Source organism: Neophocaena asiaeorientalis, unplaced genomic scaffold (genome assembly GCF_003031525.2).
Source record: "Neophocaena asiaeorientalis asiaeorientalis breed wild unplaced genomic scaffold, Neophocaena_asiaeorientalis_V1.1 scaffold49, whole genome shotgun sequence".
NCBI lineage: Eukaryota > Metazoa > Chordata > Mammalia > Artiodactyla > Phocoenidae > Neophocaena > Neophocaena asiaeorientalis.
This window is the reverse complement of record NW_020172456.1, coordinates 5,077,022-5,103,039: the sequence shown is the minus strand read 5'-3', so window position 1 is coordinate 5,103,039 and position 26,018 is coordinate 5,077,022. Positions and strand designations below refer to the sequence as shown.

At 42.7% G+C, this 26,018-nt stretch overlaps 1 protein-coding gene across 4 annotated transcripts in view; it reads right to left on the bottom strand.

Annotated features, from left to right (window-relative positions):
* Positions 1 to 1,104: 1,104 nt before the first annotated feature.
* The window catches only part of AREL1 (apoptosis resistant E3 ubiquitin protein ligase 1), a 41,604-nt gene continuing 16,690 nt past the window's right edge, over positions 1,105 to 26,018 (bottom strand). The window contains exons 2-20 of one of the 4 annotated variants that reach the window (XM_024737830.1): positions 24,073 to 24,392; positions 20,117 to 20,177; positions 19,041 to 19,267; positions 17,864 to 18,101; positions 14,249 to 14,418; positions 13,823 to 14,003; positions 13,376 to 13,623; positions 11,242 to 11,319; positions 10,330 to 10,471; positions 10,078 to 10,199; positions 8,696 to 8,771; positions 8,059 to 8,168; positions 6,348 to 6,527; positions 6,049 to 6,174; positions 4,214 to 4,343; positions 4,068 to 4,126; positions 2,084 to 2,173; positions 1,499 to 1,674; positions 1,105 to 1,389 (exon numbers count right to left, since the gene is read on the bottom strand). In XM_024737830.1, coding sequence (XP_024593598.1) covers positions 1,287 to 1,389; positions 1,499 to 1,674; positions 2,084 to 2,173; positions 4,068 to 4,126; positions 4,214 to 4,343; positions 6,049 to 6,174; positions 6,348 to 6,527; positions 8,059 to 8,168; positions 8,696 to 8,771; positions 10,078 to 10,199; positions 10,330 to 10,471; positions 11,242 to 11,319; positions 13,376 to 13,623; positions 13,823 to 14,003; positions 14,249 to 14,418; positions 17,864 to 18,101; positions 19,041 to 19,267; positions 20,117 to 20,132 — 2,472 coding nt within the window. In that variant the 5' untranslated portion in view covers positions 20,133 to 20,177; positions 24,073 to 24,392 and the 3' untranslated portion in view covers positions 1,105 to 1,286. Of the gene's footprint in view, positions 1,675 to 2,083; positions 2,174 to 4,067; positions 4,127 to 4,213; positions 4,344 to 6,048; positions 6,175 to 6,347; positions 6,528 to 8,058; positions 8,169 to 8,695; positions 8,772 to 10,077; positions 10,200 to 10,329; positions 10,472 to 11,241; positions 11,320 to 13,375; positions 13,624 to 13,822; positions 14,004 to 14,248; positions 14,419 to 17,863; positions 18,102 to 19,040; positions 19,268 to 20,116; positions 20,178 to 24,072; positions 24,393 to 26,018 lie in introns of all 4 variants that reach the window. The other 3 variants (XM_024737827.1, XM_024737828.1, XM_024737829.1) reach the window with 3 other exon arrangements.

The window sequence follows — 26,018 nt, the reverse complement described above, 5'->3', positions numbered from 1 at the left end:
GGCAGGAATTGTAGCAGCTCAGGAAGGCTTGTTCCTCGTGATCTCTGGGAACAGGAGGGCTCAGGCGTGCTTCCAGGAGGCCAAGGCACTGCTGCAAGTCCCGCCTCATCTCTGGACTCTTTGTACTTGCTGGTTTTGGCAATAAAGATGGCTTGTAAATATTTTCAGAGTCGAATGCCCCATTGGGAATGGTAGCTTGCAGCAAAGCCTTCTTAGAAACAGAAATTTGGGAATTCTATGAGATTTTGAGTCTTGAAAACGTCTTCATTCAAATCGTAATGAAAAAGGTGGTTGTCATCTACCAAGAAACAGCTGCAGGTTCTCTTCAATCATCACATAACAGTGAACCTAATTTATCTTCCTCCCTCCTTAGCTGCCCTTGTTGGTAACTGATGGAGTGACAGGAAGTAACTGGGACAGCTAGGTGTTTATTTATCATCTGATGTATCTCCTCTATGTGTGTTCCCTGTGTCCTGACCCTAAGGACCTGTGAGGAGCAATTAAATTACTGATTCCTTTTCCCCTGCCTTAGTGCTGCCAGGGAACACCAAGCAAAGAGAGAACCAGGGATCGGTGGCATGCTATCATACTGTCCCAATCTCTTGCTCCAAAAGTTTCTTCAATAGAAATCTAAAGAACCCCCAGCTCTTAGCAGACCGCATAAGCTGGAGGTGAGTGGCCGAGCCCAGCCACACCTCAGTGTAAAGAACAAACTCAGGGACAAGCATCAGTAGTCTTCAAGCCAGCCACGTGCCTAGACATGCCCCATACCCTAAAGGAGAGTCACATTCAGCACTGGGGGCAACAGCCCAGCTATCTTTCACATTCTTAGGTCTGTCTATCTCACAGGCTTATACTCAAGAAAAAGCTTATTAGGGAGTTCTTCTTTGTTGATTAATGATCATTTCCAGAAACGCTTGCAAGGAAAGCTCCTTTTCCAGTTCTGACACCACAGAAAAGATCCTTTTGTGCTATCAGTCACCATGAGAGGTAGTCCAGTGCCACTCCAGCTACTGAGAGCTTTCTAAGAACCAAGTGCAAGCATAGCAGCATGGCCCTCCTCGCGTGACTGAGTGAGTTGCTCAGATTTTTTTTTTTGGGTGGGGATGGGAAAGGAGGGGCGAGGGAAGGACAAGGCTTGCAGGTGACTGAATACTCCAGACACGGAGAGCACGCAGCAGCTTCTGGCTGATGGTTTTGTGCACGTTAGGGTCAGTGGTTGTGTCTGTTATGTGCACCCGGATGCTCCAGAAAGCACGGGAGCCAAGTGGATGCCAAGAGAGTGGTCAGAGCATGCCAAAGCCCTCGCAGCCCTCACTGATGGCCAGCTGCAGCATCCTGTGCACCTCTTCATACGAGTCATACGTAGGGAGGCACAGCTGGTTGAAACTGGAAGGCCAAGGGGAGAGAAGTGATTAACTCACACCACCAGAAACACCGACAAGGGCTGCAAAGATAATCCCCCGTGACAGCACGCACCAGGCAGTCAGATACCCACCACGTGTGTGCAGTTGGTAGCGTGCTATGGGTCGGAGTGGCAATAATCTGGAATGAGGGACAGAGGGCGGCAAAGCCTCCAGGTGGTAGCTGAGACGAGCCTGTTGTGAACTGAAGCAGCCGAGCCAACTCCTCCTGCGTCAAACTGGAAACCACGGTCCAAAACCACCTCATGACCTGGCAGGGAGAGCACAAGGCTGGGGTCACACCTATGTGCAGCTTAGGAGTTGACCCCTGGGGAAGGAACAGGATATCCGGAAGTGGGGGTGGGCCCCAGTTACTGCATGCAGGTAGGAACGGCTAGAGTCGACAACCTCTTTAAAAGGAATTGATACTGTTACACGGTCAGGAGGGTAGTCGCTAATTACTTGGTTCTATTTCTCTGCCTTTCCAACATACTGCCTCTGTGGCAGCAGCGTGACAGCCCTTAGGGACCAGGGTTCCCATCTGCCTGGATGACCACCTGCCTTTCCCACATATATCCCAGTTGATATGTCTGCTTCTCCGACTACTCGACTTTTTCCTTCTGAAACTTTTTCCTTACAAGACAGCACAAATTCGACTGAAAGAAATCTGGCCCACTTACCTTTTCTCTGAAATGCCATGAGCCACCAACGACCACCGCATGGGCTTTGAAGTCGGACACACTGATGTCCCCAGTCCCACACATCAGCAGCTGCAGAACAGCCAGGTGTTACTAGGATAGTCAGAGGGGCAAAGTCCCACCAGAAGGTCAAAGGATGTTAACATGCAAAATGTGGAATACGGAAAACACCAAGAAAGAGACATAAGGTGAGGTCAGAATGCCAGAATGCTTCAGGAAAATCCACTATAATAGGCCAATGGTTCCTAAACAGTGTGGTAAAAATCACACAGCTTAAAAAAAAAAAAAAAAGATAGATAGACAGATGCCTACAGCCTTACCCCAGACCTACGGAATCAGAATCTCTGGGGACAGGTTACAAACTTGTGTATTTTGAAAAAGTTTCCCAAGGGCTTCTGACGCGCACCCCTAATTAAGAACTGCTGCTATATATTATTTTGAATTGAAACAGAGGACAGAAAGGGAACCAAGTATTTACTGACTGTCCGCTCTGCATGTGGCCTGGGAATACCAAGGGAAAAAGCAGGCCCTTCCCCTTTCATGAAGACCCCCCAGCCGCATTTATGATTCCTTTTTCCCAGGATCCATCCTTCTTTTCTGGATTGAACTTCTACTACCGTCCCTTCAGCCCTGCCTCTACTTGGTCAGATAAATGAAAAAGAATGCCAAAAAATGAGAACATTAATGACATCAGAACCCTAAACATCTTGTTGATGTTCTAATTTGGTTCAAGATCCAGCAAGTTACTTAGCAGACTCGAAGTGTTCATCCAATAGCTATAAAGAATGAAACAACCTAATCAAAGAAAAGAAAAGCCCAAATTAAGCCTGAGAAGCTTGGCTCCTTCAAAAAGAACTGGCTAAACTAATGAGTAACTAAGAGCAGGTTGGGGAACAACCGTTAAGAGACTGTGTCCTCCCTCCTATGCACTCCATGAAGTGTTACAAATGCTTTGCTTCAGGATAAAACAAATTACACCAGAAGCTGTTCCTCAGCCCAGAAAATGACAGCAAGAGGTGACAGGTCTGTCAGAAACTTCAGGCTGAGAGATGGAGAGTTCATTATTCAGATTTCATATCTAAAGGTACAAAACATGTTGAAAATTGCATGAGACTTTGATTCTTGTTTCGAAGCCAATTCAATTAATAAGGATAAAAACTGTGCAAGACTACTTGAAACTACTTTTTGTTTCCCCATTTTTAAAGAAGAACTTCCTCCCTACAGGAAATAGTTTACAGAAACATGCCCCTCATAAAGGCTACGGGAAGTTAAAGCTAAAGCTAGTAACCTGCATTGTGTGTATCATCTGTGAGCAGCAGGTAAAAGCAAACTGGTTTTATTTTTTGTCTATACCTGAAGTTCATGGAACTTCAATTTTGCTAATTATAGCAAGGTATTTACCATCTTATAGCCACATTTTGGGTGTTACAGGATCTAAAATAAGAATATATTAACTATACAGTGTTGTAACACAAAGCTGTGAAATGCATCACATCTTTTGGTTTGTTTCCTTCACTAGAATGTAGCTCTACGAGGACAGGGACTTGGTCTTATTCATTCCTAGCTCCCCAGTTCTTCAAAAGCACATGGCATATAGAAGACATTCAATAAACAGTCTGAACAAATAAATTCTATTGTTCCCTTAAATCAACTTTAAAGGTCACAGGATTTACAAAGACTGTACAGGATACCAACATTCTTTACTACTTGACCAGTATCAATAATATTTGATGAATAAATATTAACTATTAATATTCATAATTAGTAATTTGCTGATTCCTAATTTTCACATTCAAATTTTTTAAAAGGTGGAGAAAGGGTCCATGCATGGAAGAGTGACAAAAGTAAAGCCAACACTTAAAGGGCTTTCCTACTCCATCTCATAACAAAAGGTGCAGTAATCCAGTTCCTGTGGGCATAATAAAAAGCAAGCCAAGAATAGGGGGTGTCGATTGTAAGCACTTACCTCAAGCTCATTCTCATCAAAAATAGCCAAAAGGTTCTCAGGGACCAACTCATTCAGGCCTGAAACAAAGTAGCCAAGTTAAAGCCATATCCACACCATGGATACAAGTATTTTCACCTCAAAGCCAAGAGTAGACAGGATCCCACCTTTTAGGAAATGTTCCACTTCCTCTTTCACTTGACTGGCCAGCCGATACTGGGCCAGCAAATTTAAATAGAAGATTTTATTTGCGTTGGTGACTGGGGTTTGAGCTCCACCTGTCATAAGTTCTACGACCTGAAAGAAGAGGCAAAAGACAGGGAGAGGATGTGGATTGGAGTTTATAAGATGACATCTGCCCATTATGTCCCACAAACACAGCATTACTGAACTCCACCATGGTCACAAGTTCCTACTGTGCGTTCAGGTTTTCAACACACTTGGTTTTATTTAGTTACTAAGCTTAAGGTTTCCTACCGCTATTGCTATATATTCTCCTCGCTACTGTTTCTGAAGTGGGTCTCTCAGTAAGTCTCCTCTGACCTGGCCAAACAGTGGTGATGCAACAGGAAGATACTGTGGTTCCTTGTTAGCAATATTTTAACATTTCTATGATCCAAAATTGAACCATTACTGACCTCTTCTCTTAAACCCCTGAGCCAATTGAGAATAAATAAAACCATATAAGTAGTGAAGAGGTCTTCTCAGGTCTCAAAAATTCTAAGATAGGCATAGATGTTCCCTACATTCTTCTATTTCCAACGTGAGTCAACAGAAGAAGCCACGGCTTGATACTTGGAGACTAACTTGCTACAGGATTTCAGTCACTTAGATATTTGGGCTCCCGATTTTTCTATCTGCAAAGAAAAAGCTGAACTGCACGATTCTCAAACAGAATTGGCACACTCCTTCCAATAAATAACTCCTAAGGGAGCTTTGAGGAAGCCCTGAAGCACAGTTTAATGCCACAACCCCAGAAAAACCTGTGTACAGTGACCATGGTTGTCTTCATAGGTGAGTAGTGAAGGCCTCCATTTAGTTACAAGATCAGATTTTAAGGTCCTGACAACAGCATGGTAGGGACGGAACTTTGCTCCAAAGCAAGGATTCTCAATGGATCTAAACGTGTAAGACTTTTTTTCTGTGACTGTGCACAATTCTGGATACTTTTATTTTATGTGTGTAAGCATTTCTAACTAGTAGCCTAAGTAGTAAATTACTAAGATTTAGTATTCATATTAAATCCATTTAAAATCCGTACTCCCCTAGGCCTGTGGACCCTAATTCAGTACTCCACTGACTCTAGACACCTTGCAGTGCTGGGTCAGGAAGACAGGCTCCGCCCACACACGTGCAAAGGCCATCAGCTGGGATCCCCACAATGCTCCCAAAGGTATCTGATTATCAGTTCAGTGCTATCAGTGATCACAAGTTTTCAGTCATCGCTATTTTGCTTTCAATTATTTATAACTGCAACTTTAGCTTCATCGTTACCATTTGATATTATTTAACCCAAGGATGTAAACAAAACCACACTTGCATCAGAAATACTTTTGGCCATTAATTTTCTAGTAAAAAGTTTAAAAATATATACGCACAGTGTTAAAATAGGAGTCATCTACCTCCCTGCCCCTAATGTTAAGAAAGACACTGTCATCCCTTCCAAAGCTGCTTGTGCAGTGACATTTCACTATCACTTAGTTCTTTCTCTACTGGAAAGTAGGAATGGGTGGGATGGATGGGTATACGTGCCTTTGGCTCCACTTAAACAGGCCAAGACCATACAGTGTGGGATGCAGTGCCCCAAAGCTATGCTCTCCAATATGGTTGTCACTAGTCACATGTGGTTATTTAGAAATTCAGTTATTTGGTCATACCAGCCACATTCTGGGTGCTCAAAAGCACAGAGAACACTTCCATCATTGCAGAAAGTTATACTAGAGAGCCCTGCTCTAGAGAAGGGTGGGAAATGGGATCCACAGGCTTCAGTTCTCTTTCTCACCTTATCCAATTGACCTGATTTGTTATATTTCTCTTCTGCAAAGACCAGCTCCATCTCACTCATGTCATTGTTGAGGATGAAACAAACTTTAGATTTGTAGAATTCTGGGTCATCTGTTTCAAAGTACTGAGGAGACAGAAAGACACGGAACAGAACATGACTACTCTTACCCAGAAACGAAATTTGTAACTGCTTGGAACCACTTACCCACTCAACCTTAAGAATAATAAGCTGAGGGTGGAGAGATTCCAGAGTTAACGACCAGGGGCCTTAGTAGAAAATGCACACCTAAGAGTTACCTTGTAATGCATACGCAGTCCTATGATTTGGGCCAAGAAAGAACGGGTGAAGCGAGCTCGGACCAACTGCTTGTAGGCTCCTCCTAGAGAGGACTCATAGAGACACTTGCCCACCAGGCGCCCTGCAAACTCATACATCTTTAGGCGCAGATGAGCGGGCCGATTAGGGTTGGGATGCACCTGTCAAAGAGAACGATTAAAAGGCCCTGGGCCATTTTTCTTCAAGACTAGTTCTGTGAAGATCCTCCCTCCCCAACTCTATCCCAAAGGAGCAAAAATTTCAGTGTTAAGATCAAAGAGCCCATCCAAATGGCATTAGTTGTTTGGTAGCCACCATTGAGTAATTCAAAGTGATTGGATGGGGCTTCCCTGGTGGCACAGTGGTTGGGAATCCGCCTGCCAATGCAGGGGACATGGGTTCGAGCCCTAGTCCGGGAAGATCCCACATGCCGCGGAGCACCTGAGCCCGTGCGTCACAACTACTGAGTCTGCACTCTAGAGCCTGCGAGCCACAACTACTGAGCATGTGTGCCACAACTACTGAAGCCCGCATGCCTAGAGCCCATGCTCCACAACAAGAGAAGCCACTGCAATGAGAAGCTCGCGCACCGCAACAAAGAGTAGCTCCCGCTCATCGCAACTAGAGAAAGCCCGCATGCAGCAATGAAGATCCAGCACAGCCAAAAATAAATAAATAAATAAATTTATTTTTTTTAAAACAAGTGATTGGAGGATAAAGGGCAAAGATGAACTTACATTAAATTGAAGAATCTTATATTTATTTCACGGTCCCTGGCTGCAAACAGAAGTTAATCACTGGATGATATAATGCCTTTTCCCTAAACCAGAACTTCTTTCAGCCAAAGTCTACTTCTCTACTCCACCTAGTCAAAGATCTCGTACAGGGGCTTCCCTGGTGGCACAGTGGTTAAGAATCCACCTGCCAATGCAGGAGACATGACTCAAGACCTGGTCCAGGAAGATCCCACATGCCGTGAAGCAACTAAGCCCATGCACCACAACGATTGTAGAGCCTGTGAGCCACAACTACTGAAGCCTGCGCTCCTAGAGCCCGTGCTCCGCAACAAGAGAAGCCACCGCAATGAGAAGCCCGTGCACCACAACGAAGAGTAGCCCCCGCTCTCCACAACTACAGAAAAGCCCGTGCACAGCAACGAAGACCCAACACGGCCAAAAATAAATAAATAAAATAAATAAATTTAAAAAAGAGAGAGAGATCTTGTACAGAGTTCAATTGCTTCAGGTATGTTTTTTTTTTGTGGTACATGGGCCTCCCACTGTTGTGGCCTCTCCCGTTGCGGAGCACAGGCTCCGGACGCGCAGGCTCAGCAGCCATGGCTCACAGGCCCAGCCACTCCACGGCATGTGGGATCTTCCCAGACCGGGGCACGAACCCGTGTCCCCTGCATCGGCAGGCAGACTCTCAACCACTGCGCCACCAGGGAAGACCTCAGGCATGTTTTGAGAAAAGTGGCTTAATTATTAAAACACTAAGGAGTAGAATAGCCACTGTATTATAATGCTTTTAAGTTAAATATTCATCTGTCTGCATTTTCTCTCATTTTTCAGATGAAATAATGAAGGCAAAGAGGAGGGAGGCAATCTGATTAGTTCAAACTCTTATTATTAGTCTCTTCATTATAACACAATCCACATTTTCCTCCCACCCACGCGGAAGTCACAGACTCACTAATGCTTGGTTGGTGTCACTGAATCGGGTGAAGAGCTGATTGGTGGTGTCAAATAGTGCTTTGCAGATTAGCTCAAACCATTCCCGGCGAGGCCCTCCCCAGTCCAGAGCTGAAAGTATAATAAAAATAAAAAGTGACTCTGGCCTACCACCTCTTATCACTTTTGTTCATTTATTCATCATTTTATACTCTCCGATCCTTACTTCCTGCATTCCACCACCCTGGTGTCCCCCATTCCATCCCACCTCAGCTATGGACTTTTATTGAAATCCCCTCTTTCTGTAGGATTAAAGGTATTCTGATCACTAAGCTAATGCCTCCTAGTGTGGGGATACAGATCAGAGAGCCTAGGAAACTGACATTTCTCTACAAAGGTTACTTTACCCTTCTGCTTCAAACTCTCCCTCCAAGTCCCTGTATGTATGTGCTTTACAAGGTCTACCACGCTATTAGCCATTAAACGCCACCCTTTTTGTCTTGACTCATGACTTCTTTTTCCCAAGGAAAAAGAAGCTGGGGCAGGGGTGGCGAGTATGTGTAGGGGGGTTGCTTTTGTTTTTGTGGATGCGGGGTAAGGAGACAAGGAGGAGTGGGAAGGAGAGTTAAAAAAGATGAATATGAAATTTCAAAACTGACCTTCTTCGTCCTGAAAAACCACTTCAAAGTTCTTGCTCCAATCTGAGATGGAGAAATTCCGAGTGGCTTTCAGAGACTGAAAAGCAGTGAAAGAAAAAGAAAGGAAACTGTCAGAACACTGGCCAGTCTCTCTTGGGTGTTAAAGACAAAAACACAAGAACATTGCCATTGTCCATGTAATAACCACAAGTACCTGGAGGCAATATATTACTCATAAATAAGCTTTAATACTACCATCTTATATTTTTTTATTTTTTATTTTTTGCAGTACGTGGGCCTCTCACAGTTGTGGCCTCTCCCGTTGCGGAGCACAGGCTCCGGATGCGCAGGCTCAGCGGCCATGGCTCACGGGCCCAGCTGCTCCGCAGCATGTGGGATCTTCCCGGACCAGGGCACGAACCCATGTCCCCTGCACTGGCAGGCAGACTCTCGACCACTGCGCCACCAGGGAAGCCCTCCATCTTATATTTAAAATGTAAATATCTCCAGAAGAAATCTAAAATTAAAAAAATAATCTAATTCATATTTATACCATTGCCTTACTGGAAAGTTGAAACTTCTTTTTTTTAAATAATCCTCATTTTATTAATGAGAAAACTCTTAAATAAAGAAGTAACAATGGCTCAGATCAGTAAGCTGTCAGCAACAGAACCAAGGAGTCCTGGTTTTCAGTAAAGTACAGTCTATCCACGAGACATTTTTAGCCACAAGGCTAGGTTCAGAACAGGAAGCCATGCCACAAGGAGAATGTGGCTGAGAAAAGGGGTTCCCAGCAGCATCTACCAGAGCTAAATATCACAAACACTTTCTGGACAGGGACCAAGGCCTTCTCATTCTCAAGGAACGTAAGAACTATGCCAGTGTCTATGTAGTGGAGTCAGACACACATCAGGCGTTCCTTTTCCATCAGGCCAGAGTGACAACAAAAATCATTTCCTTTAATCCCACAAGAGCTCTTCTATTCCTGGGATTCAATAACAGGAACTTTCTTCTATAACAACAACTTAACACCTGCCCTTAATGCTTTTAAGTTAAATAGTCATCTGTCTGCATCTTCTCTTATTTTACAGATGACATAATGAAGGCAAAGAGGAGGGAAGCAATCTGATTAGTTCAGACTAGTAAGAGTTCCATGAAATTGTTCAGGAGCTAGTTCAGTCTGATTTTAAAGCCAATGTGTCAACTAGTCTCTCCTTTCGATAACATACCTCCAACAAATCTGCCCCAAATGCAGTACAATCAAATGCATAGAACACCATCTTTAATACGTTTAAAGAAGAGAGAGATGTGGGTTTCATAAAAAAAGATAACCTGCAGAATATAACCAAATATCACAGAGGTTTCTAGTTGGAAACTTTTGACAGGGATGAAACTTTACGCACCGATTCCAACAAGGCATGTCTGCTGACCTTCAGGGTGACTTTGGAATGTGGTCTTTTCATATGTACCTGCCGAAGCTCTCTCTGGAAAAAGTTCACCTTGTCCTGAAAGGTCTCAGAGCCTCCTAAGGAGCAGCAAGATCCATCATGATTACAGCCTCGTTATAAGATACCTGTGCAGCCACCTCTACACCCTGAGGCACCCAGATATCTGGGGTCAATGCCTACCCCATCAGAATCTCTGTCCAAACTCACCTAGGTTTTTATGGAGTGAGCGGATAAACGTGGCCGCTAGGATGTTCCTCTCCTTACAGCTGAGCTCCACAGGAGGCTGAATGCCATCATCCACCACCAGTGTGAGCAGCTTATGGACAGGGTCAGGGCCAAGGTATGAAAACTAACAAAAGGAAAACAAAAAAAAGAAAAGGAGTTAATCTATAAAGCCCTCAAATCCAGCAAAAAACCTTCACATCCCTACCCTTCTGACCAACAAACAAAAACAAGTTAAGCCTGTTTTCCCCAAGTAAGTACCTACCAGGAGTACATCTCCTTGTTTTTCACTTCAGTGCTCTATGATTCAGATTTTATTTTAAATTACTCGAGTCACAGAGACCACCTTTAGTAAGGATCACAGGCAACACTACAGACTTTCCAACGTAAAATATAAGAAGGGTGAAAGCAGGAAGGATATGTAAAATAGCAAATGAGCACCTGAATAGGTTGGGCAAACTGGCTGGAGGAAAATGATTTGCCTTTAGATTCCAAAAGCTCAGAAGAGTTTAAAAAAAAAAAACACTTTTTAAATTAAAAAAAAATTTTTTTAATAGATGAGACTACTGGTGCTAAAAGAGCTATCTTTGGCACGCTGGGAAGCCAAGCTCAGGTCAGAGTTACCAGCACCCTCTCCATTAACTTAGTCTTAGGGACAAAAAGATAACTGTTGAAGTATTCTGACTTGCTACCAATTGCTGTTTCTGTAGGCACGTGTCCTCCTAGAACTACATCCTTCACGAGGAGGTAACAACTCTTTCTTTATTTGGCAATAAATCCTGTGTGCACAATGAGAACTTCCAGAAACACCAAAAGTCCTTCAAGGAAAAAAGAAAAGGTTGAGATGTTGGAGGCTGAAGCCTGCTCTACATGAACCGGATGTAAGGTTCAACTTACCTTTGTTCCTGGGCACACTCGGAAGGTATAAAGGCGCCAGGGAATGATTTTCAGGTAGAACTCCTTCACTGAGAATTGCTGGAGGACCAACATATAGAAAATGAAGTGAATGATACATAAAGAGGTTCTATTTGAGTATAGTAATTCAAATATCAGTCCCCATCTACATTTCTCATGATAACCCTTTTCCTCTCTGAACAAAGAAGATAACTTAGGACTGAAATCAAATAGAAAACATCAACTCTATCTTAAAATAGGCAAATTTAAAGTATTACTCTCACCATGCAATTTCACATAGATATTTCATAATCTTAATACTCAAGTCTTACTACCATTTCCAAATATCTGAGATCAGGTTTTCACTTTATAAGTAGATAACATTTCACCTAGAAACAATCAAAATCTTCTGCTTAGCCAGATGCTGCTCAGAGAGACTTCTTCCAAGTCAGCGGACAGGGAACACCAGTGGCCCACACCCACTGCTTTATCTCTATTTGAATGGCACCAAGGATTTGCTGGGGAAGAGGGGGTTGGGGATGGGAGGAGTCTCATACAAAAAAGTTCATAAAAATCCTTTATGTCAGAATAAAAAGAGGTCTGTTGCCATTTACAATAAAAGAAAAGACAATGCAATAACTTTTTAATCTAAAAAAAAACCCTGGGCTTCCCTGGTGGCGCAGTGGTTGAGAGTCCGCCTGCCGATGCAGGGGACATGGGTTCGTGCCCCGGTCCAGGAAGATCCCACATGCCGCGGAGCGGAGCGGCTGGGCCCATGAGCCATGGCCGCTGGGCCTGCGCGTCCGGAGCCTGTGCTCCGCAGCGGGAGAGGCCACAACAGTGAAAGGCCCGTGTACCGCAAAAAAATAAAAAATAAAAATAAACCCTGTGGGGCTTCCCTGGTGGGGCAGTGGTTAACAATCTGCCTGCCAACGCAGGGGACGCGGGTTCAAGCCCTGGTCCGGGAAGATCCCACATGCTGCAGAGCAACCAAGCCCGTGTGCCACAACTACTGAGCCTGTGCTATAGAGCCTGCAAGCCACAACTACTAAGCCCGCGTGCCACACTACTGAAGCCTGTACGCCTAGAGCCTGTGCTCCGCAACAAAGAGAGTGGCCCCCTCTCGCCACAACTAGAGAAAGCCCCTGTGTGGCAACGAGGACCCAAAACAGCCAAAAATAAATAAATAAAATAAATATTGAAAAATAAATAAATAAAAATTTTAAAACCCTGTTATCTGAACATGTAGTAGGTCAGATTCTTTTTCTTGATTTTTAAAGAACTCTTCATTAAAGAAAATTTCAAACACATACTAAAGAAGAGAAAACAGTACAATGAAGTCATCACCAGCTTCAACAATTATCAGGTCACAGCCAATCTTGTTTTATCTCTACCTGACCATTTCCCTCTTTGCCATTCCCCCAGGCCAAATTAAGGCTAGATTTTTAAATGATGAATAGTGCATAGCAAAGTGTTCTAAAGTAGAACAGAATTAGAACTCAGGTTTGGTTATGCAATTAAAGGAATGTAATGGGATGTTTCAAGAGTCTCTTTTTCTGAGGTCTGTATGAATAAGCAAAATACAAACACTAAAAAAGAAAACCCCTAAGACAAAGCGCCTCTTAGCTCAGGGGCCTTGGGAAGTTCACCTCGTCTCTGCCAAAATTTCTCTATTCCAATCCTGTACATGGATCATGACATCTGTTGTGGTTTCACAAATCACTGAATGAAAGATCAAATTATTCTGAAACAGTACAAGGGTCCAACAGTAATTTTTACACTAGTGAGAAATTGTTAATGGTTAAAAGTAGCTTTCTTTAAAACTCTGAGAGCCATGCCTTGAAAAATCTTCCCAGAAGCAATCAAACAGCAGAACGCCACAGGTGCTCTAAAGTCCCAAGGCACAGACTCTCTAGACAGAGATGTAATCCAGCCAAACCAGACATGGGCAACAGAAGAGGAGGCACGGCCTTCTGCTCAACTTGAAGCAGCCTCCTCAGTATCCCTGAACCCCAACACGGCAATGATCTCGCTCTGATTCTCCGACGGTTGCTTTGTGGATTTTGTAACCAAATACCAATTACAAGCAGGCTCGGTTGCGGGGGGTGGGGGGGTGGGCAAGAATGAGAGTTCCAACCTTTGGTGACACGTAGCAGTACACCTTCTTCGGTTTCTTCACCTTCTCAGGCGTGTGACACTCAGAGGGTGAGTCTTCATCTTCCTCCTCCAGAGCTGTGGAGGGCCGGCGCTGGGCAGAGCTTGTGTGCATGGGGGGGAGGTGCCACGGCGTGCTGGTGCAGTTGGCAGCATTATACAGATAAGCTTCAAAGTAAATGCTCACTCCTGAGGTGGACACATTGCGTTCGACAATATTCCTCTCATTCTCTGAAGTATAACAAGGAATAAGGTTTAAAGTGCAAGACAGGGGAGAAAGTTACCTATCACTAGACCTTTAGTCCACAGAGCTCTAAACCAAGTTTGGCTCAAATATCTAATATCTGTGGGGCTGGTCAGAAGAATGCAGACGTGCAAAGAACAAGTGGCCTGAGAAGAGGACTAAATCACAGCTCTTCTCTCAACTCACCACTTAGGACAATAATGTCAAATTCGCCATTATTGATTGGCTGGTTTTGGTATGAAATGCAGGCATGGAAGCAGCCTCGAGAATGCAGGGTGAGCCGCAAGAACACCTGGCAGGTCTGCCGGTTGGATGTCACTGACTTCTCAAATGAGACACCAGTGCTCTCTTCTTCCGGAGGACCGAGCTACAGGAGGAAAACAAAGCAACATGAACCGTACATAATTTTCCCTGTTTGCACAGTAATTTACTCCTACAAAGAATTTTCCTATCTACGAGCTAATCGAAGTCTCACAGTTACTAATGAGATAGGTATTGTCAGATGAAGGAAGGCAGGCACAACAGTCAGGGAGAAGGAGATGGATGGAAGTGAACTAGAGAGGGTGAGAGTGACAGGTGGGAGCACGCAGGGCAAGATGGGAGCCTGCTTACCTCATGAATGGACAGACTGTAATTGTGCTCATCTCTCAAGGATGTGGAATTGTTGGTAGGGTTGTCATACTCATCTCGGGGCACTATTTGAAGAGTGTGTGGCTGCCCACAGGTCAACACGAGAGTAGAAAAATGGCACACAATTTTGGTCTTGGAAGGAACCACCATTCCTGGAACAAAGACAATGGAACATAACGTCAGAGAGGTGATTTTTAGGGCACAAAGATCTACTCAGTCAGTGAGTCCTAGAAAGCTGGGTGCCAGCCCAGTTCCTAGGGATAAACAATACCATTATGAGGCAGAGAAAAAGAAAGAAAACAAAGAGATTAATTCAAATGAACTTCTGGGAACTCATTTTTACAAATTCCTAACCACTGCAAGCACTAAACAAAATGACAGAAAAACTTGGAGAAAACAGAACTGAGAGTTATAGATATAGTACCAAGAACCCCCCTGGGAACCTACAAGTGAAGCAGGCCTTAAAAATAAGTGAATAATTGCAAAATAAACAAACAAACTCGAAACATTTAGGTGCAAATCTAACAAAACACGTATAAGATTTGTATGTTGAAAACTACAAAACGCTGATTAAAGAAATAAATTCAGGACTTCCCTGGTGGCGCAGTGGTTAAGAACTCGCCTGCCAATGCAGGGAATATGGGTTCAAGCCCTGGTCCGGGAAGATTCCACATGCCGTGGAGCAACTAAGTCTGTTCGCCACAACTACTAAGCCCATGTGCCACAACTACTGAAGCTCGCATGCCTAGAGCCCGTGCTCCGCAACAAGAGAAGCCACCTCACTGAGAAGCCCACGCACTGCAATGAAGAGTAGCCCTCGCTCGCCACAGCTTGAGAGAGCCCACACGCGGCAACGAAGACCCTATGCAGCCAAAAATAAATAAATAAAATTAATTAATTTAAAAAGAAAAAGAATTTCAGAGGCATACTATGTTTATGAATTCGAAGACTCAACATAGCAAAGATGTCAATTCTTCCCTAATGATATATAATTTTAACACAATTCTTATCAAAATCTCAGCAAGATTTTTTGGTAGATTTAGACAGCATTATTCTAAAATTTATATGGAAAGGCAAAGGATCTAGAATAGCTAAAACAATTATAAAAAAGAAGAGTAAAGTGGAAAAAGTCAGTTTATTCAATTTCAAGACTTATTACATAGCTGTGTAATTAAGATTCCGGTATTGGTGGAGGGACAGACACACAGATCAATGGTATAGAACAAAGAACCCAGAAGTAGATCCCCACAAATATGCCCAACTGATCCCTGACAAAGGTGCAGAAGCAATGTAATAGGGGAAAGCTAGCCTTTTCAACAAAAGATGCTGGAGCAACTGGACATCTATAAGAAAAAAAAAATCTTGACCTAATATACAAAAGTTAACTAAAAATGGATCATGACCTTAAATATTAAATGTAAAACTAGGAAACTTTTAGGAAGAAAAACATAGGAGAATATCCTTGGAATCTAGGACTAGTCAAAGAGTTCTCAGATACCAAAAGCATGATCCATAAAAGGAAAACAATAAATTGACTTCAGCAAAATTAAAAAGTCTTGCTCTGTGAAAGACCCTGTTAAGGGGATGAAAAGGAAAGCTAAAGCTTGAGAGAAAATATTTGCAAACCACATTTCTAACAAAGGACTTAAAGAACTCTCAAAACTCAATAGTAAAAAACAAAAAATACATTTAGAAAATGGATGAAATACATGAAAAGACATTTCATCAAAAAAGGGCACACACAAGGCAAATAAGCATATAAAAAGATGTTCAACATTGTTAACCACTAGGGATATGCAAATTAAAACCACCATTTATAATGGCCCCAAACTGAAAACAACCCAGATGTTCTTCAACTGGTGAATGGTTAAACAAAGTATGGTATATTCACACCAAGCAATACTACCCAGCTATAAAAAGGAACCAACTACTGATATACTCAACCTGGATGAACCTCCAGAGAAATATGCTGAGTGCAAAAAAGGTACGTTAACCAAAAGGTTACATACCGTTATGATCCCATTTATAAAATATTCTTGAAACGGCAAAATTACAGAAATGGAGAACAGATTAGTGGGCTGCCAGGAGTTAAAAAGCAGGTGGGTGAGGGAGGGAAAATGGGTGTGGCTGTCAAAAGGCAACATGAAGGATCTCTGTGGTGATGAAAATGGTCTATCTTGACTGTATCCATGTCAATAACCTGGCTGTGATACTGTACTTTAGTTCTGTAAGATGTCACCACTGGGAAAAGTGGGTCAAGGTACAGAGCATCTCTCTGTATTATCTCTTACAACTGTAGGAAAATCTAAAATCATGTCAAAATAAACAGTTCAGTTTTAGTTTAAAAAGAAAAGGGCTGGTACACATTATAAGGATATGAACTGTTCTCCACTGGTGGCAAGGAGGCAAGGTGAGGCAACTCCTTTTCGGGTGGAAAGGAGTCTGTGAGTGAGTCACTGAAGCAAAGGAGGAAATACCTGGAGAGAGAGAAGGCTTGGGAGCTACCTTGTCCAGAGGCTTCCTCTGTTATAAGAGAAAGAAAACTGAGGACCTTTCATGCAAACATATGCAAATCTTCTCAAGACCCCTCTTGTTATGGTTTGACTCCCAAAGTGGACACCAACCTGGCTAGTATCTAATGACACCGTCAAAAGGAAGCCAAGGCAGGGCAAACAGGGCAGCCAGGGTCTCAGCACACTAAACGGTATGTTGCAGAACCAGGAGTCAGAGATTATACTTTTAGGCTTTAAAGCACATGAACATCTATTATCTGGCACAAAGGACACAAGGGGGTAAAAAAAGTTGAGAGAGAGGCCTCAATTCTTAAGATGCTAGAAGCCTGGGCAGACACTCTTCAGTAAGAAGTAAAACACATACTGGCAGCAAGGGTAGGATTAGGGTGATTTTACTTGAAAAGGTTTCAAAAATCAGAAGACTTTGGTCTATTCTGGCACCCTCACCCCTTAAGAACTTACCCGGCTGATGACACAGCAATTCCACTCCTAGAGAAATGAAAAGATATGTGCACACAAAAACTGTACACAAATGTTCACATCGGTATTATTCATGGTAGTCAAAAGGGAAAACGACCCAAATGTCCATCAACTGATGAATGGATAAATAAAATGTGGTATATCCATATAAGGTAATATTATTTAGCAATAAAAGAAATGAGGTACTGATTCATGCTATAGTGTGGACAAACCTCAAAAGCATTATGCTAAGTGCAACAAGCCAGACACAAACGGCCACCTGTGTTACGATCACGCTTTTATGCAATGTAAGTGGTAGAGGAGTACCCAGAGTACGCAAATCCAGAGAGGCAGACCAGCGCTTACCTAGGGCTAAGGGATTTGGGGAAAATACGGAGTGACCTGGGTACAGGGTGATGGGGTGACGAAAATGCTCCAAAATTGACTGCGGTGATGGTTATACAAGTCTACAAAGTTTTAAAACCACTAAATTGTGTATTTTAAATGTATGAATTATATAGCGTGTGAATTAAATCTCAACAAAGGCACTGTTTAAGAAAAGAAGGAAGGAAAAGAAAAAGGAAGGAAGGAACGGAGGGAGAGAAAGAAAGAAAAAACAACCTACCAGGCTGAAAAATCTTGTAGTAGGGACTATAGGCCACGTTTAATCCACCAAGCTTCACTGAGATTTCGTACCGCCCAGCCCTGCGCACAGTGAAGGCCACCTTGACCACATTGGAACTGGGCTCCTGGAGGACTTCCTGGGTCACTGGAATTTCCACTGCTAGCTCAACATGAGAGATGTGAACTCTTAGTCCTACAGGCCGATGTGCAGGAAAGGGCTGCCCGTTCTTATAGAATAACTGCGGTGGGGAGAAGAGGGACACCCATTATTGATCAGGGGGAGAAAATCATTTCCTGTGTTACTTGAGAGAGTGTGGGGAGGGAGGAGGTGACTGGTAAATCTCTGTATCCACCCACTCCTACAGTCCTGCTCACACATGAGGGAACAAATTCTCTCAATGCTTCAAAGAAAACCATTAAGTCACAAACAAATTCTTAATGTATTCTGAGGAGAGCGGTAAAATACACCATTGAGTCCATTTCAACTTGACACTTCTGAACCACAGATGCTGCCTACCCTGTCTTACTTGCCCTTTTTTCTTATATTATCACTGCTAATCCAAACGTAAAGGTAAGTCAGTGGGTGCCACTGGCACTGAGTGAACAAAAGCACTAGGCAGGGCTAGTGGGGTTCAGACTATGGAGCTAAGCACAAGGCTACAGTGGAGAAGTCATTGCAAGGGGCAGCAAACTTTCTGCAGAGGGCCAGAGAGTAAAGCTGTTGGTTTGCGGGTCATACACAGTTAGTTACTCAACTGTGGTTAACTCCTCAAACGTGAAAGCATACATAGGCAGTACAGGAAGATGAATGGGTGTGGCTGTGTTCCAGTAAGTCTGTATTTATAGAAGCAGGAAGTGGGCCTGATTTGGCCCTTGGGCCACGGTTTGCCAACCCCTAATCTGTAGCACCTACTCTTTTCAGTAATATTTTTCTCACTTTGAAAATGTAACATTAAGCTTTATACTTCTTCCAAGCTAAGCACCTATTAAACCAAAATGATAGAGAAATGTATGACTCTTCAGAGGTCAACAATTCCCAAGTTCCTGGGGGGTGGGGGTGGGGAGGTGTTGGAGAACATGAACGTTTCAGGCCAGCACCACCAACAGACTGAACTGGATTCTGGAAGGCAACTGACTCAGAAACCCCAGTGGGTACGGAGACAGAAACATTCCCTTACATGCACTCGGAAGGCCATGCTGTGGCCCACCTCATAGGGGTCCTTCCAATCCCAGGAGACTTTGCATGACCGGGGATCCAGGTAATTTCCCCGCACGTAGTCATATATAGTCCGGTCCCCTCGGCGTTCTCGGTCCTCATTCTGGAGGAAGCTGACTACACGTGCGGCAAGCTCGAAGAGGAACTTAATTGTGAAGAAGAATGCAACCACAGACACTGTGATGCCACCTATGTAAAAGAGAGAACACACACACCACCCGCCGGTTACACATTACAGCTTCTCACTGTGGAACAGGCCAGTCATCTGTCCAGCAAGAATTCCAAAGACACCCTCTCCTGGGTCACTACCTCTGTGGGTGAAGAGAGGAACTTCCATACCAGGGTCCTCAGACCAAATCCCACCCATTGCCTGTTTTTGTAAATAAAATTCTACTGAAACACAGCCCCACCCACTTATTTACTGTTGTCTAGGGCTGCCTTTGCCCTAAAGCCGCAGAGTTCAGTAGTTGTGACAGAGACTGTATGGCCTGGGAAGCTGAAAATATTTACTCTCTGGCCCTTTACAGAAAAAGATTACCAACCCTTGTTCTACACCACAGTCCACACACGATGCCTGCCCGCAGCCTCCCGTCGTGTACTGGGTCCTGACATAGTAAAAAGGACGTGCACTCTGCTCTCTCCATTTGGAAGCCTTCCCCTTCCTTGGCCACTTGGCAAAAGCCCTCCCCAATCCCCGCCACAGTTAGGGGCTCCTTCTTCTGGGCTCCCTCAAACTCCCGTGCATGCATTCATCTATTATAACCTTTCTCCCCCTTCATGTTATGAACTCCATGGAGGCAGATTTTTGCCTTATTCGACTTTGACTCAACAGGAAACAGCATCTGGCACTGGTCATAATTACTCAATAAATATTTCCCAAATGAATGAATAACACTGCCGACTCTGTGAAGGTACATTCTGGCATGCCTGGAAATATTTCTAAGTCTATTTTCAAGGAGAAAGGGGGAGGTAAGGAGGCAAAAAATGATATAAGCAACCCTAACAAAGAAATAATAGAGAGCTCTTTCTATAACGTACCAATGACGTAAAACATCAGGTCCCTTCAATGCCAACAGACAGCCGAGGATCACAGCTGCAGCTGCAAAAGAAAACTTGTTTAGTTTTTCCTCTAACTCTTCCTTACAGCTGTCTCAGAGAGAGACAAAGCAGAGCATGTGGCTTGAGCCTACCATCTCCAGCCTTACTATCCCTGCTCTCTCTCTAGCTTGACAGGTGCCCTACAACATTTCAGAGAAAGAGAGACCGTCATTCCCCCTCCTAAAGACTTCCAATCTACCGACCACCCTAGGAATACCACAAACAGCCACTTCTAATTACAAAATGTAATAGCATGGCTTTCATCTTCTTGGATCCAGGGCCCCAAGACAGTTTACCTCCCCCATGCAAAGTGGTACTAAATAACACAGGCAAGGAAGATAATGGAGTCACTTTCCCCTTATGTTTGCCTTCTGGAAGTAATTCATCTAAGTAGAAATAGTTATATAAAATGTTTAAAAGGATTATTATCATCATGTTGGCATTATGTAATTAAAATGAACTCTGGGTCATCCCAATAATAAGCAATGGGCATGTAAGAGAAACCATTTTCTTTTGCTGTTACCAATCAGACAAACCAACAGGCCCTGTGGAAGATGAGCTCAGCAGAGAGGCCAAGGAGAGGAAGGAAGCAAAGGAGGAGACTGTACTTCTCATCCTAAGTGATGCCTGCCAGAGTCAGAACAATTCAAATAGGGGCCAGAGTCTGAGGGGAAACTTACACTGTTATTAGACTTATCTCCAGAATAAGACTTCAATCTTATTACTCATTTGAACCACCCATGGTACTGCCAAGGAAAAATGCAATGCACACTGACATTCCTATCTTACCACTGAGTTTTGACCACATGAGCATAGACTGTACATGCTCTCCAATCCACAATGCACTAAATTCATTCTTTCTTTTCAAGTCAATATATATTAAGGTTATCAATGTTATCTCAACCCAGCACCTTTTATCAGCACTAATATATAACTTAGAGACAAGACAGCTGAAAATTTCTATGCTCAGATTTGGGAGGGACCAAAACAACTTTTTTTTTTTTTCCCAACCAAGTGTGCTTTTATGTCTGATTATGCTGGGAAAATTTAAGAGAAAGAGTGACCAAAAATGACCATTAGATCCTTTGATAACAATATATCCAATGGAATCCACAGGGAGTAGGTAATTTGAGGAATGACCATGTCAAGTTTCATAGAAATCCCCATTTAGACTGGTGTCCAAAGTCCTACCAGAAAAGAAATCCACACGGGGAACATTAGCACTGTCAATACACATGAATTAAGCTCTCTCCAGAGGACAATAAACTAACTCAATATTTGAGATCACAACTAGTGAGCCTCCTTCCCAAACAAGGATCTCATCTCCTGGGACCTTATGCTGAAAAGCTGCTATCATCCCTCAAAAAGCAACTCTCTGTGCCTTATAGGATATACTAGGTGACTTGGTGGAACCGAAACCAGCAGTTTAATTGTCTTAAATACTCCCTCAGTTGGACGTCATTCAATCTGATCCTGGACGTGAACATTTAGCCCTCAGTAAAGTTACAGCACTCAGTAGAAAATGAAGTATATGTAGGTGATGTTACAGACTTGTGGTCTTAAGTCTCTTACTCCTTAGAGGAATAGAGCAATGCTAAATTTATGGCACACATCATGAGGGCTGGGAAAATTCCTATGTACTGTCTCTGACAACCACAACAACCTTTTCTGTGAGAGGCAGCTGACAAGCAGTAAGTCAGAACCTGGAGACCAGTTCCAGGGCTGCAACTGTGTGACCTGTCTAAGCTTCAGAATTCTCATTGCCGTAAACAGAGATGAAGTTTAATAATTTCTATGACACCATCTCCTTTAGTGTGATAGGACTTCAATATAACTCTCCATAGCCATCAAGACTCTCAAATCAAACAGCAGAGCAAAGAGAATAATATAGAGGATGAGGGCATGACTAGACTAGAGCTAGACTACCTGGGTTCAAATCCGTTCTCTGCCACTCACAGGGTAACCACGGACAACTTATTTAATCTCCCTATAATCTGCCAGTTTCCCTATCCATCAAATGGGACTAATATCTGTGTGTACCTCACTGGGGTGTTGTGAGGATGAAAAGAGTTAACACATGTAAACAGCCTAGAATGGTGCCTGGCACACAGTGAGTTCTCAGTTTTAATTAGTATTATAATTATTATCAATAGTAGTAGCAGCATCACTACTCTTTTGTTTCAGAGCCAGTAAGAAACTGAGGGAACCTCTCTATTGGTCCACACTTCATTCAATGAGAAATGCATCAGAACTACAAAAGGCAAGGCTTCTCTTACCATACTTAAAATCTCTGCCTATGTGGGAGTTCTTTAAACTTTTCTAATTTTATGTCTGAAAATTTTTATAATGAAGATTTTAAAAATTAATACTAAAATAACTCATCCAACAAATACTGAGTACCTACTTAATATGCCAGATACTGGGGGAACGGTGTGGAACAGCCATAGTCTTTCTTGGTCCTCGTGGCTGATAATAATGAACTTGACCTTGTTAAGTCCTTGTCCATTTTTTCCCCATTCACTCGTCACTCAACCAAATCATCACCACTGATCTAGATCACCTAGACCTTTTCCAAAAGGTCAATTCTACATTTCTACTCCAATTCCCTTTATTATTTAAAACTCAGCATACCAATTATTACTTTTTTCCAAACTCTCCTCTCTTCTCTGTGAAGCCTCCTTGTGATCAGGGAGTTAGCTCTGTCAATTCATCACTCATTGATGTGATCTTTATAAACTGTCCCACTTCTCTACAATACCTCTCAAAAAAACTCCCCAACAATACTTACCCATCTCTCAATTTTACCCATGGTCACATTCTAAACTTGCCTTCCTTCTGCATTTTCCTCCTTTCTGGATGCTATCACAAAGCTTCCATGCCTTTGTCTTTGAGTACAGGGTTTCCTTTTAGGGTGACCCCTCAAATCACTTTTATTCCAGATTCACCTCTTCTGTAGGCATTTTCTGTCCTCTTACTGTACCTGTCGTGCCCTCTCTGCCCTGTCTCGGCTCCCACCCCACCATAACTTACACCCCCTTATTGAGCCACTTACCACAGGCCAAACAATGTACTAGGTGTTTTACATGTTAGCCCAAGTAATTGTCACCAATACAACTTGGTAAATAAGCATTATTATTCTTATTTTAGAGACTTGAAAAAAAAAAAACCCTAGGCTTAGAAAAGTTGACTTGCTGAACATCTTCCAGCAGGTTAAGTGACTCAAGCCTGTCTAACTCTGAAGCCCAGTGTTCTTAACCTCATGTAACAGTGAATCATAAAAAAGAGTGGAGTCATAGGGATAGTGAAGTATTTGGGAAGAGAAAAGATTTAAGAAACCGGTAAAAGAAAGTGTGAAAAGCATTACCCAATCTTACCAAGGATAAAATTAGAAAGACAAATGCTTACAGCCCCTTTTTAAATCTTTTGAAATAAAAATAAAACGTTACAAAGGAAAATGGAATGCAGTACCAATTATCTAATGCAAAAATATCACTTGCTTACTAAAAGATCCTGGGCAAGTTGCTCAATACTACAGACCTTTGGCTCACACTACCTACAAAAAAGGGAAAGGGGAAATGTCTCAAGGGAATGTTAGAAAGTTGATTGACATACATATTCTAAAACTCTCTGCGTTTTTTTTTTAGTAAAAGATTTATAATTACAATATCAAATAAATTTTAGCCCTAACATTGAAGATTGGTTGTGAAAAAGTCTATTCCCAGAAATGGAGAATTGATTTCTTCATACTCAAATTTGCTCTGCTGGGAGCAAAGTCAATTCCAACTGCAGCTGTGCACGTCAATGCTATCCCCTGCTGAGAGGGCTTAGAAACTGGTCACTGAATCCATGTTCTACATCCCAGTAATAAGTAAATCTTAACTAGTCTGTCACCTTACCTTTAAACGAGGGCCCATGTTCTGAGAACCAAGGGGAGCACACCTATCCACCAAAGCAGGTAAATTTTGGCCACTTTCACCTTGTCTTCCAACTTCCACATGAAAGAAAACAGCTGCAAGGTCAAGAGAAAGTGTCTGTCCATCAGACCTTCAGCGAGGGTGTGTCACAGAAGCAGAGGGTCAATGTTTCTGGAATGAACTGCATGAATTCCACGGTGGAGAAATATAATCCCAAATATAACATCCCTGGACTTCTCTCTAGTGCAGGGTGCAATTGGCTGCCAAAGGGTGCATCTGTTCTGCTGTCTCGGGATCCTATGCTACAAAGAAAAAAAGAGTCAGTGGAATAGATTTTTATCTCTCAAAGAGAACCCCCAGAAAACAACAAAGAGGAGGTATAGAATAGACAATGGAAACCCTGTGGCACTAAAAATAACCAAGGGCAGGTAATCTCTGACCAAGTTTTCCCAATTAAAAGTCCGCAAGAAAAGCCAAGTGGCGATCTCACGGGCTTAGCTGTGTCACTCCCCAGAAGACAGCTCCAGCACTTCAGTGGATTCCAACCCTTCAGTAGATGCAGAGTAGAGCACAGATTTAGAGTGAGCCTCGTCACAACCACACACCCAGTTTCACTTTAATGGGGCTGGGAACAAGGTGAAGAGAAATGAAAGGAGAGCACAGGCAGGGCTTGGTTGCAGAGGGCCTTGTATGCCCTGATAAGGAATCAAGGTAATACTCAGCTGGAAAGAGGAAACCACCAAAGAGCTTTAAAACCCAATCAATCAGCCTATGCAGTCTACTCCCTTTGTGCCCATGTATGCATTTCCAAGACACGGTTAAACAATACTGACTTTATCTTTAAAACAGTAAAATTTGCTACTGTGAGTAAGGGGAAAATTTTTGTGAACATTCAAGATAAAGTCACTGAGTAACAAAGTTCAGTAAAGTCAGTCTGTAACTCAAAGATATTCATGAACTAAATGTAGCAGAAAGGGGTTTCTGGCAAGAACAGCCACCAGAGAACACGAGAAGAAACTACTGATCATTAAATGAAAAGAGACAGTCCCTTTCCACATGGCAGGAACTGTTCTCAGTGCTTCATGTGTATTAGCTCACAACCCTAAGACACAGATACAATTATCCCTATTCTACAGATGAGGAAACTGAGGCATTTTCTCAAGGTACTTTCTCAAGATTACGCACAGTACATAGTAGAGTTGAGTCAAACCCAGACAACCTGGATTCAGACTCCATGCTTCTGATGACCACTCTACTGCTTCTCTATCATGGGAGACCAAAAAAGAAAACACAAAATGCTAACAAGACCAGAAGAACAGAATGGGTGAAAGCCACCAGATCCAACAAGTTGTCAAACTTTTATAATTAAAAATAAATAAGTATGTGTAATTATTTTTAAATATGGTCATAGACTCGCCAAGTACATCAGCCAAAACCTGGGTCAACTAGCAATCGGAACCAGTTTAAAGGAGCCCCAAAGAAGAGAAGAACTGCATAAACTATAAGAGATCCATTAGAATGCTATATAAGCATTAAAAAACTTACACTTTAAAGGAATATCACAGTGAATCACTCACAAATAAAATGTTAAATGAAAAAGCAAGCACAAACTTATTTACATATCATGAGCCCAATTTTTAAAATATTATATTACATACAGGAGACTGGAAGGAGCAACATAAAAATGTGGTTATCTCTAGGTGTTTTGAATTATAGACGTTTTTATTTTCTACCTGTACCTTTTAGTATTTTCCAAATTCTTTTTTCTGGCTGTGCCACACGGCATACAGGATGGATCAAACCTGTGCCCCCTGCAGTGGAAGCACAGCGTCTTTTTTTTTTTTAAATTAATCTATTTATTTATTTATTTTTGGCTGTGTTGGGTCTTTGTTGCTGTGCACATGGGCTTTCTCTAGTTGCAGAGAGCG